The sequence below is a fragment of the Nannospalax galili genome, unplaced genomic scaffold, assembly GCF_000622305.1.
Source record: "Nannospalax galili isolate Female #2095 unplaced genomic scaffold, S.galili_v1.0 scaffold271, whole genome shotgun sequence".
Lineage (NCBI taxonomy): Eukaryota > Metazoa > Chordata > Mammalia > Rodentia > Spalacidae > Nannospalax > Nannospalax galili.
Window position 1 is genome coordinate 5,107,649 of NW_008331789.1, and position 14,307 is coordinate 5,121,955.

A 14,307-nucleotide genomic window follows, 5' to 3' on the forward strand; every position below is an offset into this window, starting at 1 on the left:
CCTTCATCAAAGTTAAACAAAAAAAGAGCCATTCTTAACCATTAAGAACAACAATGCTCCATGCAACAGTGACCCCAGTTTAGACGGAAGACCCCAAGATACATAGGTCAAACATGTAAGCAAATTGAAGTCAGATTTCACCATTGTCATAAAGGTAAAATTCTATGCAACTAGCCGTCTGTATATTTTCCCATCTCCATTTTGACTTTACTTATACTAAAGTTCTGTGTTCTTCTATAAAATCAGTTTTTAAAATATGGGCTTCTTATGGTCTTACGTTTGGTGACTGGTTAGCAGTGTGCTGGCCATCTTTGGTTTTTAAAGGATGTCTTAACCATGAACTATCAAAGGGGCTAAAATCAACTTTCTTTAAAATTCTTGTTTTCTTTTATTCAATCTTTTATCTATACTACATCACTGCACATGAATTAGAACCGCACATCACAAAATTGCACAGGAATTACAAATATTACATCCAGTCTGCATAAAATCGAATTCCACTACTGACCAGATCACAAAATGGCTGCACTCTCTAATCTAAAACTAATTTGCATATTGTACACAGGTAGGACATTTTTAACTTGAAGTCACAATAATGCATGCAAGTTTGCTCTTTTTAAAAAAAAATTTATAATTTGTTCATGCTACCTAGATTCAAGAGAGCTTTGTTGAGCATTTTCAATACCTCACCCTTGTTAGTTAATAATTCTAGTGCATGCATATGGTGTATACAGCTAAGTAAACATGCATTGTTTCACATTCTAAAACTATGGCAGTTTCGGCCATATTGTGCTGCCTGCATTTCATCTGCAATGCAGTGTGTCTCTAACGTTTCAATCCCGTATTAATAGGTGGCATTTACACATAACACCTATATAGCAGCAAAGCTAATACAGCTTGTGATTAAAAATGTTTAAAAATAGCTAATAAATCAGATTATCTTGAGGTATTATTTCTTGCAAGTCAAAATGGAGAGCAAAAAAATCAACCCGAATTTTTAGTTCATGTTTACACTGAAAATAGCAACAATAAAAATAAGCATTTGTAGCAGACATATTCCATCTTCACTATTATTTTGCTACCTTTGGTAAAGTACTGGGGCAGATCTTGAAGTTAAAAACCCATGGTAAGAAATAAGTGCACGCTTCACCCACTACATAGCAGCAGACCGTGTTGCCCCTACGCAAAACATTCTCATATCTAATTTTAACTTTACATATAAAAATAACTTGGAGAAAATACAAAAAAACATTTTATTTTAACATGAAAATATCACAAAAATTAGTAAGCCTGAGATGTAGGGTTTTGGTGAAAAACAAGAGGCTTGTGGTGTTTGGCTGCTGATAGAGATGCATGTATTGACAGCTGGGTGAAAGGCAGAAGGATGCACTTATTTCTTCTGCCATGTCGGTATCTTCAGACACGGTAAGCCACATGCACCCTTTCCTTCCTTGCTAGACAGAGGCCAGTTCGCTGTTCTTAGTTCCAGCGGAAGTGGATCTGGCGTGGGCGATCAGCACCTTCCTTCACCAATGGCTTATGGAACTCACGTCCCGCACGAGAGTGGATATTTGCCCAACAAAACTCACAGTAATACTGCAGGCAAGTGACATTGGCACAAAAGAAGGGGGCGAATTTTCCACCACAGCGTGCACCCTGGCACTCATCACACATCTGGTCATCCAGCACATATGGCTTTACCTCCACCTAGAACGAAAGATCAGAAGAAAACAACTCATTAGGGTCGGCTTCAGGAATAAAACAGTGGCTTTTCCAGAGAAAAGCGGCCGCATGAAAGGCTGGGGAATGGAAGCTTCTGAGGGAATCAGCTCTACCAGAGGAGGTTACAAAGAGCCAGCCTGCGATGGCTCCATCTACCTTTCTGCATTTCCTGCTGTCTCCCTTTCATGTTTATAACCGGCTATGAGATTAAATGGTACATTATTTGATGTCCTTTTTTTTAACCACGTTTCCTTCAGAAGAGTCTAAGTGTTGTTTACTGTATTTTCCAAAGACAGAAAAACCATTAGAAATTAAAAATCTAATTGCGCTTTAGGCGTTCTACCCTCGCTTCTCCTAAAATAACATCTTTGGCAACACCTTTATGTGTGCAGGTATTAATATTTCAAGTTGTGAGTGAAAACTGTACAGGATTTTCAGCGTATCACAGAACAGAGCGCCTCACTGATTTCTCCCTTCTTCCAATACCACCTGTGAGACCGTGAGACTCAAACAGGCACAGACTGCACAGCACTCCTCCAGTGCACGTGAGAGCTGCACGTTGCTTGCAATAACTAGTGCAGACAAGCCAGAACTTAGGCTAATCTCGTTAAGGAATATCCATAGTGCTGTGACCCTTTAAGAAATAAAGTTAAAGCCCCACTGTAAAGGCCTGATTCAGCAAAAGATGTCAGACTGGCGTTAGCTCTGAACAGAAGCAGTTTCCACACCTGCAAAGTGAGAATGACGAACTCTGTCTCAGAGCTGGGCAGGACTGCACTGGAGGAGTGCTGTGCAGCCAGTGGCTGTTCGAGTCTCACCATCTCAAAGGAGGGATTGGAAATAGGGAGAAATCTGTGAGGCTCTCTGTTCTGTTGATACATGAAAATGCTGGGCCCATGGCACAGCTCTGAAAACGAGTGTCGGCCACTATTGGCTGCCACAGCCTTGCTTTCCTGTTTCAAGTAATTTTTTGAGTAGAAGGGCCACTGTCTATGAGTGGCTGGTACCCGGAAACAGAGCCTGAGTGAGACCCTCGCCCTTCTTCCACAAAGGAGAGAAAACTGAGTGCTTACAAGGGTAGGGTTCTGAGATACAGTAGAATTTGCCTATGGCAAGAAAAAGTAGTCCAATTATTTCTATTATGAATGTATTCTTTTCAAATACCTGCATAGGCACAAGGAATGACTATGTAAGGACATTTTCTGCATCCTAACTTGAACCAATGAAAATAGTCACCTGCAAGCAACCTAGGGGTTGACACAGAGAAAAACTATCAAACATTTGATAGGAAAGCAACAGGATTAAATTGTGTTTCACCAATGTTTTGCATAGTTGTTTTCTACTTTGACCTTTACACTTTAAAGTGTAAAGTGACAAGTAATGCTGTTACTTGGACTCATTAACTAATGATATAATAACTATCTAACTTGAAATACAATGCATTTAATTTAAAATCTACAACAAGCTATAGTGAATTATGTTCTTTACAGGCCACCACAAAAATTCCACGTCTGTGGTGATCACTGTTCTCAGCTACCAAAGAGATGATAACTAAGCCTGCATGTGCTGATGAGGCTCAAAGGGAAAACAGTTTTACTCTCTTCTAAAGACATACCCTCCCCTGCATCGCTGGACAGTAAACATGCTAGTTACTCATTTTTAAATTAATCTATTTTATGATTTCCTAGGTATACATATTGGAGACATGAATGGTGTCAAGATGAATAGTTTAATAGTTTTGCAAATAACATTAGTGACTTATACAGTATTTGAGACTGTTTTACATACCAAAACATTACACCGAGGACAAGGAAGCTGACTGGCCAGTAGCAATCGACTAGATCATGAACAGCTCAAGTTGCCATGGACTTGCTAAGTTCATTTTACAAACAGAGTGATTTTTCTCTTTACATAAAATAACCCCATATCACCACTTAGAGCTCAAGAGGAGCACTCTGCCTTTATTCAGACACAGGTGCAGGAAAACCGGGTTGAGTTGTTGGGTTCTTCCTCCAGTTTTACAGTGTTTAAGATTCAAATCTTTCAAATAAAATTCAAAAATACAAGTTTTTAGCAGAGTTAGAAAACGAACTTTTCTCTGGGTTATTTCTGTGCCCCACTAGGCACATATTTGCTAATTCACCTGATCTGCATGCAAGCTGCTGTTCAGGACTCAATATTCTGCTCCAAATAACGGTCTCTGGCTGTCATTTTAGAAACAAGGAAGCATGCGAGGCCCAAGTGCCACTGGGCTACTCCCTAGCCCTTCTTAACAGTTTTGTTTCTATCAGGGTCTTACTAAGTTGTTGCAGCATGCCTTGATCTTCTGAAGGTCCTCCCACCTCTTTAGTTGGGCTCACCTGCATGCCACCACACCCAGCTAAGAGGCATGAAGTATACATTGCAACACTGTATTCCTTCTATGAACATAAACAGCACCAACCCCATGCATGGAACTAACCTCTTCTTCAGAATCCTATCACCTCTCTGAGAAGTAGATTAGATCAGTGGTCTCATTAGTCCATTTACCAGGGAACTACATAAACTCTGCTGGCCTGACTGCAACCCAGCAATGCAGCATCTCAGGAGTGGATCCAAATGCTAAGGTTATTCTAAATTCTGGAGTGACCAGTGCGCGGCTAACACCAAGAACTGTAAGCCTGGAGGAGGAACACTGAGACTCAACCCGGTTTTCTTGCACCAGTGGCTGAATAAAGGCAGAGCGCTCCTCTTGAGCTCTAAGTGGTGATGTGGGGCTATTTTATGTAAAGAGAAAAACCACTCTATTTTTTTACAAGCTAAATAATATTTTTATTGATATTTTTTGTGAATTTCATACATTTTCATCGTATTTAGAGCCTTCCCCTATCTGAACTTCCCCATAATACCCCCACCAAACTTCATGCATTCTCTTATGCTAAGGTTCACTGAGGCAAGTTTGGGCCCCAAATGTCCCCCAGTGTGAGTCCATTCACTGGAGCCTGGTCAACCTATCTAGCATCACTCTCTTAAAGAAGTCCGACTCTTCCCCACCCAGCAGTGATCAGCTGCCAATAGTTTCTCAGCTAAGGAACCCAGTTCCCCCACTTCTATGCTTGGTTTTTGTCTGATTTGAACTTGTATGGGTCTTGTGCATCCTGTTAGCATTGCTCTGAGTTCATATGAACAGGTTCCCAGCTGCCTGGACAACTCTGTTTCCTTGTGGTCATCCACCACCCTGGCTCTTCCAGTCATCCTGCCCCTCTTCCACAATAGTCCCTGAACCTTGGGTGACAAAGGTTTGATACAGACATCCTACTTGGGAATGAGCAGGCTGCAGTCTCTTATTCTCTGCACCTTGGCCAGTTGTGGCTTTCTGGGCTAATCACTGTCTGTTTCATGAGGAAACTTCACTGGCGAGAGCCGAAAAATTCATGAACATTCTCTCTGCCCCTTGTTTTGCTATTGTTCCCTGAGCCTTAGGTGTACAGGTTACCTTGTAGATGTGTCACTTAGAGCCAGCTGGGCATCTCACAGACGCTGCATTTGACCAACTGTGAATTCTGTATCACAGTCTCCATTTGTTGCAAAAAGAAGCCGTTTTGATAAGTGGTGAGAGGTATACTTGTTTATAAATATAAGGATACATATTTAGAATATAGTAAGTAATTATGTTGGTCTAGGTATGTGACAAAAGCAGGTTTTCCTCTAGTATCTGTGACCTCTTCAGCGATGTGTATTTGGTTATGTTTACAGCACCACACATGAGTGCCCTCCCATTGAGTGGGCCCTAAGTCTAATTAGACAACTGTTGATTATTCCTAAGATAGAAGTGCCACTACTGCACCAAAAAACCACTCTATTTGTAAACTGAACTTAGTGCGTGGCAACTCCAACAGTTCACTGAGCAGTCGGTTGCTATTGGCCAATCAGCTTCTTTGTCCTTAGTGTGATTTTTTTCGGTATGTAAAATGGGAAAATAACTCTACCTTGAATATAAAAAATCTACTCACCCACATTGTCAGCTGTATGACACATGTAAAATGATTTTACAATACAGCTAGGTGGGGACAATTCACAGATTTTAGTGTGAAAGAGATATGTAAAGCAGCACTAAACATTGACATCTTTCCCCTATTTTAGGGGGGAATTGGTACTTGGAATTATTCAATATGTAGCTTCCAGCTGTCATTCACAAGACTTTTCAAAGCTGTTACTATGATGATCCAAGCTAAGCTACTATCAACTAATGTATTCAACTTCGGGATAATTACTTTAGAGAAATATGATGCATTTCAATTTTAGATTTTTATAAACGAAAACTAGTACTCACTCTGGAGCAAGTTCTTTTCTAAGTGCTTGTACAATATGAAATTCTCTGGGTCTCAAAATAACCCAGAGACTTACTAGTGCGCCTGTCCAGGTTAGAGCGAGGAAAAGAGCCACAGAAAGGGACAGTTCACTCAGGATTACAGAGCAAATGGTGGAAATGAGACTCAAGCCCAAGCATTACATCTTGAGCGCAAAGAAGCTTTGCTTTCATAGCTAGAAAGACAGCTGAGGCTTATTGGCTGATAAAAATTAAGACATGCCTTTAAAATTGCATCTTACAGTTTTTATATTATACCTGGAGCTTAAAGTATATTCAAGAATTTTACATTTCAGATATTTTTACATAACCCTAAGAAGTAAAGTGCTTGAATCATGAATACCTTAGGGTAAAAGGGTTTGGATCAGGGCCTTATTTTTAAACAGGTAATTTCTCAATGTGTAACTTACACGTTTATCAATGTCCCCGTGCTGAAGCTGGACAAATCGAGCACTGATGGCAGCAATGTAGCTCTGTTGATTGGAGAAAGCAACTCGCCCAGCACCTTTTGGATATTTTAGTTCAGGATCCGTATCAATTCCTGCATAACAAACTCCACCATATAGCCGGTCCATGATCATAGCAAGCTCCACTTCAAAAGTAAAGTGTCCACAATTAGAATTGAGAACACACAGTAAATCAACAATTTTAAGCACTTAAAAAGAAACCAAATCAAAAGAAAACTAAACCAAGAAAGCAGGTGTGAAGGGAGAGGCTGGCAGCCAAGGCTGTGCACATGCTGGGCAAGAATCCTACCACTGAGCTGTATTATAACCTTACAAACCTCTGCATTATGAACACAGTCAACACCACCATGCTCTCCATTACCAATATCACATTCACTTAGAACCCTGTCTTATATCCTGGCGTATGGGGTTCCAGGTTCTTTTCCAAATCGAACTCCTCCATGGGGACATTCTGTCTCAGCTCTTTCATTCCGGACCTGCTCTGCAGTGCCCCCACTCTCCTTCTGCACCATCACGGCTGCTGGTGCTGCGTTCCACATCTACTACTCTTTGTTTCCTGTTCATTTCAGGCTCTACATCTGTCTACACTCCTGGCTGTGGTGGCTCCACTCTATGTCATTGATTGAAACCTTGCTCCTGCACTCGTCAGCGCTTACATTTGTATCTGGATTCCTACAAGCAGCTGTCTACCGGACAATGCCTATTGACATTTAACAGATACTGAAACATGCAGTGCGTTAAAAATGGCCACATATGAAATAAGATGTTCCTCTATTTTACAAAAATCACCCAGTGGGCTTTAGCTGACCCTGTGAGTAAGCAACAGAAAGGATCGAGTTACCAAGTCAGGACTCCCACCTTCACCCTCTGTTTTCACGCCCACCACACACAATCCTGTCAACTGGGTTTTCAGAACATACCGAGAAGCCAATCTCCTCACCTCCACCAGTAAGATCTGTTTTAAAAGCTATTACCACTTTCCTTTTTTTTTTTTTTAAGATGGAAACAGGCTTATCTGCTTGCTTTAGATCTTTCTCTGCTAGTTATTTCTCAAACAGTAGCAACAGTAGGTATTTAAATACCACACCAGGCCTTCTGGATGGTGCCAAGAACTTGTATTCAAAATCAAGACCACAATCTTCTCCTTCAAAATTTTCCTGTTCTGCTGTTCCTCATAGCTCAGTTAAAGGCACCACTACCTACCTAGCAGTTTAAGACTGAAAGACGGATTCAATCTTTTCATTTACTGAATAAACATTTATGACCTTTGTTCACCTGGTTCCTTCTCCACTGCCACTACTAATCCCATAAAAGAATCCTTGTCTAGCCTTTCCATAGTCACTCACAGCCTGGTTGCCCCTCATGAGTCATCAGCTTATCCCATCTTTCAGAGACAATGTGATGATATCTCTCCTTTGCTTAAATTAACAACTCTTCTTGTTCTAGGGATAAATATCAAATAAGCCTGTTAGCCTTACCTAATCTAACCCCACTCATTGTCAGCATCTTCTTGTGTCTCTCCCCTTACTGTATGTATCCTGACGTTAGCCCCGGCAGGCTTCACCTGGTCCCTCCAATGTAAGCTGTTGCTCTGCACTCCACACTTTCACATAAGCTGTTCTCCTTCTGTCTGAAACGCACCTGTACAACACTGACTGCCCAAACTGTTACCATTCTTTCTGGCAGTTCAAATAGAAGCATCTTTAAGGTAGCATACAATGTTGGTGTCTTTGATATATGCTTCCTCTGTCCTGTAGTCTTGCTTTGCAGCAGTCAGTATTTACATGTGTTAGCAGTTCTTTAATTGTATATCCCAGACTGGAAGATGGTGTTTTCAATGAGAAACCACTAACACTTCAGACTGTGTGACACTGTATGGCTTGCATAGATTGGCAATATTCCCATCTATAATTATATTCCAGATGACATCTTTTACATGTATGGTTCCTGGTTACTGAGAAACAGAAATCTGTAACTCATTCATCTAAAACAGTAATCTAGTTAACTGCTAAAATAAGGAAAAGAAAAAAAAAACACGCATACCTCTTCAGACATTAAAATCAATCCACAAGAGACCCCAAATTCTCCTATTCCGGAGGGTCTACTTACCAGCCCTCAATGGCCTAGGAACACCTCCAACAAAAATTGTTTTTCGGGGATCCAAAGGCTGAGAACCATCCATGACAAAATCACTGTCACTTAAATTCCAAGGACGGATTTGAACCTATGAAGAAAATTACATTTGGTCTTATTTTATTTATTGTTTAAAATTTGTTATAATTCAGTTTTGAAACAAATGTGTTACCTGTTTCTGTCTATATACTGTATCACCTAGCTGTTTTAAAAGCTGAACTCTTAATCTTTTAAACAGTAATTTCTGAAAACTTAATAGTCTGCAGCTCCTATGTGCTTACTTACTGGTTTGTCCTTGATGGTAGGGCTGGAAACACACAAATAGAGTTTTCCATCTTCTTCGATGCAAGCATCAATCAGTGCCTGAACTGAGCTCTCTTCTTGAAAGAGAAGGAAGGCATAGCCTGTAACAACCATTAAAAACGAAGCAATATGTCAAGTGACTCCACCTCAATTTCAATACTGTTAAGAATACATAGAGCCTACTGGATAGTCATTTTCGGATACACACACAAATAGATTCTCATAAAGGGACTTTCTACAAAGCACTTAAACTTTCAGGTACTGTATCAAGTTTTACATGAATTATTTCACTTGATTCTTACAAGCCTATAAAACATTCCCATTTTACAGAAGGAAAACATCTTGCTCAAAATCAGTTTCAAAAGAAGTTGTCTGAGTAATTTCAACCCCAGGTCAGCCTCAAGGCACCCCCATGCTGCCAACCAGTCATACCACATGCATTTTTGCCTCTTAATTATATTGGAGGTCAGAGTGCCCAAGAGATATTACAAGTTCTAGAGCATACTTTTGGGCTAGAGCATACTTGGAAACACCTGGGAAACTCTGTCCATATAGAGGATATTCCAGTGTCCTAAAAACTTCCAAATACTACTAGGAAATGACCCTAAGGAGGTCAGAACGAAGCACATTCTTTAAGGAGGTGTTAGAACTTTTCTCTCAAACCTCCACAGGGATGAGCAGTGGGAACATTTTTTTCTAGTTTAGAGCTGGGCTGAGACTGGGATACAACCTCCTATTCACATTCCTGTGACTTTGGGAAGTGTATTTCCTTGTGAAAACCAACATCAACGTTTAATACAGATGCATGTACCTAGTAGGTACAACCCAAATTTACACACCACGCTTTCTGTATGTGACCATCCTCAGGGACTGATAACAGTCAGTAGGTTAAAAATACGCCTGGTCCTGACAACCTTCACTGATGACAGATGCACAGCATCCTAACAGAGCCCAGTGGGACGCAGTCTCAAGCAGGACATGCACCCTCCCCTGGCTCCACGATGCAATGGCAGTGTAAGGTCAGGCTGGACTCAAAACTCAAAAGAACACAATGGCTTTTATGTCCTTTGGATACAGCAAAAGAAGTACATCTTTTAATAAAATACTTGATTACATAAAAAAAATCTCTGAAGCCATTAAACAAGTCTACACTAATAGAAACTTCCAAAAATAACGCTATACAAGATTAAGAACACAGGCAAGGCTTTGTTTACTTGCTAGGGAAAAAAATGTGCTTGAAAACATAAAAAACAGTTTTCTTAGAGTTGATTTTGATGTAAACCAAGGTTCTAAGAACTATAAATATGCTGTGAAAACCAAGCTATAGACCAAGATACTAAAATATCACTTTAAAATTATTTTTTAATTTTGCAAAATGTTTATTTTAAAACAATACTTGAAACCTGGTATTCTTAATTTTTAATTTTTTTTTACTGTTAGAATAGAGAAATTTATATCAAAAATTAAATAATTAGAATAAATTGTGGCTTAGAGAATATGAGTCATTAGAAATTATAATATTTGAGGGCTACAGAGATGGCTTAGTGGTTAAGAACACTGGCTGCTCTTGCAGAGGACCTGAGTTTGGTTCCCAGCACCCACACGGCAGCTAACAACTGTCCTTAACTCCAGTTCCAGAGAATCTGATGCCTTCTTTTGACCGCAGTGGACATTGCATGACATGGGTGCACTTACATACATGCAGGCAATACACTCGTACATGTAAAATAAAGAGAACATTTGAAAAAGAAATTACAGTATTTGTATGAAAACTTCCCATATTATAATCTCTTTAAATTAATAAGGAAAGTAATGGTCACATAGGTACATGCTGAGTCCTGCAGAGGAGCTAGGTGTCCTATGGCTCAGCACCTGAAGGCTCCAGACATTGCTTCAATTACCAAGTAGCTGCATCAGCTACATGTTACCACACCCATGTTTCCCAAACCATATGGGAAATGCTCAACCAAGGAAATGACAAAAACACTCCAAAAAGCCAAGTGTGGAAAACTCTGGTATTTGGGCATTAGCTACAATTAACTATAACTGTACTAAAAAACTCCGATTTTCCAGTGCTTTCTCTTTTTACTGTGAGAAAACACTCAAGAAATCAGAGTAATAGTGGTAAAAATGTCAGCGAAGACAACTATTATTTCAAGAGATTTATTTCAACTGCCTTTCCAGGCTTGGACTGTGCCATCCCTTTACATAAGGAAAAGGATCATGTGAAAGTCCGTACCTGTCCCCACCGAAACAATTAAACTTGTCCCTTGGCAACCCTGGAGGACTGGTTTCAGGACACCCTCAGATGACAAAACCTGAAGATGCTCAGGCCTTACATAATAGCACATTTACACACAACCTACACATATCTCCATGTATCCTTGGTTTAAATCATCTATTACTTATAATACCCAACGTAAAGTAAATGGAAGACATGCTTATTATACTGTACTGCTTGGGGAACAGATTAAGAAAAACATTCAACAGCATTCAATGACTACATAAATGCTGCTCGGGAGTTTTGGTCTGTGTTTTATTGAATTTGTCTATAAGAAGAACCCGAAAGATATATTTCGATTCTAGAACTGTACAAAACCCTATCTATCTAAACTATATAGCAGTCTTTAGATCTGATCCCAAACTCTGATGCTTTTTTACACCTACTTTATAATATCAGAGTAATTTCTCTATTCTATCATTATTACCTGTTGCTTGTGTCATTTACTAGCTAATTGTCAATCTGTTAATTAGTAAGAATACAAAAATGTACGCATTCACAGAGTTGAATATAGCCTTACAGACTACAGAAACAAACTGCCATTAAAAATAAAAAACTCTGAGTGCTATGAAAAGAAACACAGTGGGAAGGCCTGGGGTGGCCCCAAGGAAAGCTGCCTCATTAGGTCGGCCCCAAAATTTTTGGTGAGCAACTAACCCTTAAACTGAGATACAAAAAATAAGTAGGCGTTTGAAACTCCCATGCAGAGTCTCACACAGACAGGCCCCGTAGTGGAAAGCTGGAACAGTCTGGGGACTGGAGAGGACAAAAAGAACAACAGAGGAAGCCAGGGAGAAGGGTGACCAGCGAATGCATTTCTGCCTTTATCCGAACAATAAACAGGGTTAGGAGCTCTTCAGCTGAGCTTTCAGAGACCACTATGGCCAGACTACAGGGAAAAGTGCCTGTGTAGAGGATGTGGACTAAGAATGGCTAGAGAAAGGCCAAGAGATGGGAGTTTAGGCAGAGCACCAGGATCTAGCACGTAAGTCTTCTCCATATTGGTAGACTCACTCAGCCAGGAGAATAACAGTGTGTGCATTTTTCTGGAATGTTCTTATAATATTGAATAAAAGTTTTAGTCTTTCAATGTACCTACCCTGTCTTGCATTCACTTGGGATAATTTGCCATTTGTGATTCTGAATGACTGGTAACATTCAGCTTTTCTTTCTCCTCTCCTCACTGTGGGCAACATAACCGGTTCTCTTTGATCACGTGACTTGCACAGGCATAAGAACATGATCAGGGTTCTTGCTCTCTGACCATCAGTCACAGAATTACCCTAGCAGTGAGTCAGTCAATCAACAAAGTAGCTTCCTCACATTTTACAAAAAACTGTACTTTTAACTAGTTTACAAATTTAGCAGGTTTCCTTATGGCATAATTCCTGCCTATTTAGATTTGGGTGACCTTCCTCCCTGCAAACCTCTGTCCGCAATCTCTCTGCTCACTCCTCACTTAATCCCTTCCACCCCCAGAAGTCACATAGTACTCACAGGTGTTCCACTGTACTCTCCCATCCCTTAGAGCCTCTTCCCCTCCCCTATATCTGTGGAATGGGCCCCTTGCAAGGCCCCTCCACACACCCTCACTCCCACAAATACATGAATATTGACAATTAGAATTAACAATTAGGATGCACATATGACAGAGAACATGTGGCATCTGCTTTTGAGTTTGGGTCACTCAAACTCAAGTTTTCAGTCCCATACATTTTCTTAAAAATTTCATAATTTTATTTTTCCTCTGGATGAAAAGTCCACTGTGTACATGTATCACATTTTCATTGTATATTCACTAGTTGAGGGACATCTAGGCTGATTTCATTTAACCACTATTATGAACAGAGCAGCAATAAACAGGAATGTGCAAGATCTCTCTATGGTAGAATGTAGTCCTTTCGGCCCATGCCCAGAAGTGCTGCAGCTGGGCTACAGGGTGATTCTGTTCTTAGGTTTGATAAGCCTTCAGAGCCATTTTTCTGGTGTCTGCACCAGTTTCTACTCCTCCAACGGTGGGCAGGGTTGCTCTTTCCCTGTATCTTCATAGGCATTTGTTATTGTGTTGGATGGTTTTTAAAAGGTTTACTGGCCGGCCATTTATATTTCTTCATTTGAAGAATTCTCTGTTCAGTTCCTTAGCCTATTTTTTAACTGGGTTATTTGATTTTGTGCTATTTAGTTATTTTGAGTTTTTTCTATATTCTAGTTAATCCTATGTCAGATGTATAGTTGGCAAAGATTTTCTCCTACCCTGCAGGCTGTCTCTTCATTCAACTGGACCTTTGCTATACAGCTTTTTAATTTCATGAGGTCCCATTTCTGGATAGCTGGCCATATTTCTTGAGTGACTGGAGTCTTATTCAGAAAGTCTTATCTTCAAGTATTTTCCCTACTTTTACCTATAGCAGTTTACCTTCTAGTAAGATGTAGAGTTTATGAAAAGCACTTAACAATGAGTTAAAAATACTTGACCAGTTACTTCCTCAGTACCATCTTACATTATCACCTGCAACACTTAATAACACCTTGTAATAATGCAACTACTCAGATGACTGTCTTTTAATAAAATATGTATTATTCAACATGTATCTTAATTTCCTTGAATAGAGGAATACTTTTTCATATGTTTGAAACCAAGTTACTTAGAATAATCCTGTGGATTGGCAAAATATTCAATCATTTAACGGTCTGAAATTATGAAATTATTAGAAAATTATACTGTATCTAATCTTATGATTTCTGACAGGCTTAATAATCATTCTGCCTCATTCAACTCAGGTCACTAGCCTCTATAACTTTAGAACTTTTATTATTTGTGTGTGGGAATGTGCTTGTCTGTGTGTGTGTGTTTGTGTGTGTGTGTGTGTGTGTGTATACATGCTCAATGTGCATGTAGACATTAAAGGACCACTTTCCAGAGTCAGTTCTCTCCTCTGTCTTTACAAGGGTTCCCAAGATGCAATTTAGGTTATGAGGCTTGCATGCAAGTATCTTCACCTGCTGAGCCATCTCCTTAGTCCATAAATTATTGTTATGTTTATAAAGGTACT

At 39.8% G+C, this 14,307-nt stretch overlaps 1 protein-coding gene across 1 annotated transcript in view; it reads right to left on the minus strand.

Annotated features, from left to right (window-relative positions):
• Cpeb2 (cytoplasmic polyadenylation element binding protein 2) overlaps positions 1 to 14,307 on the minus strand; it is a gene marked incomplete at its 5' end in the record, with an annotated part of 64,806 nt that overhangs the window by 2,321 nt on the left and 48,178 nt on the right. Inside the window, 4 exons of the mRNA XM_029560506.1 lie at positions 1 to 1,707; positions 6,481 to 6,662; positions 8,647 to 8,761; positions 8,956 to 9,074. The exon at positions 1 to 1,707 is cut by the window's left edge and continues 2,321 nt beyond it. Coding sequence (XP_029416366.1) covers positions 1,480 to 1,707; positions 6,481 to 6,662; positions 8,647 to 8,761; positions 8,956 to 9,074 — 644 coding nt within the window. The remainder of the gene's footprint in view (positions 1,708 to 6,480; positions 6,663 to 8,646; positions 8,762 to 8,955; positions 9,075 to 14,307) is intronic.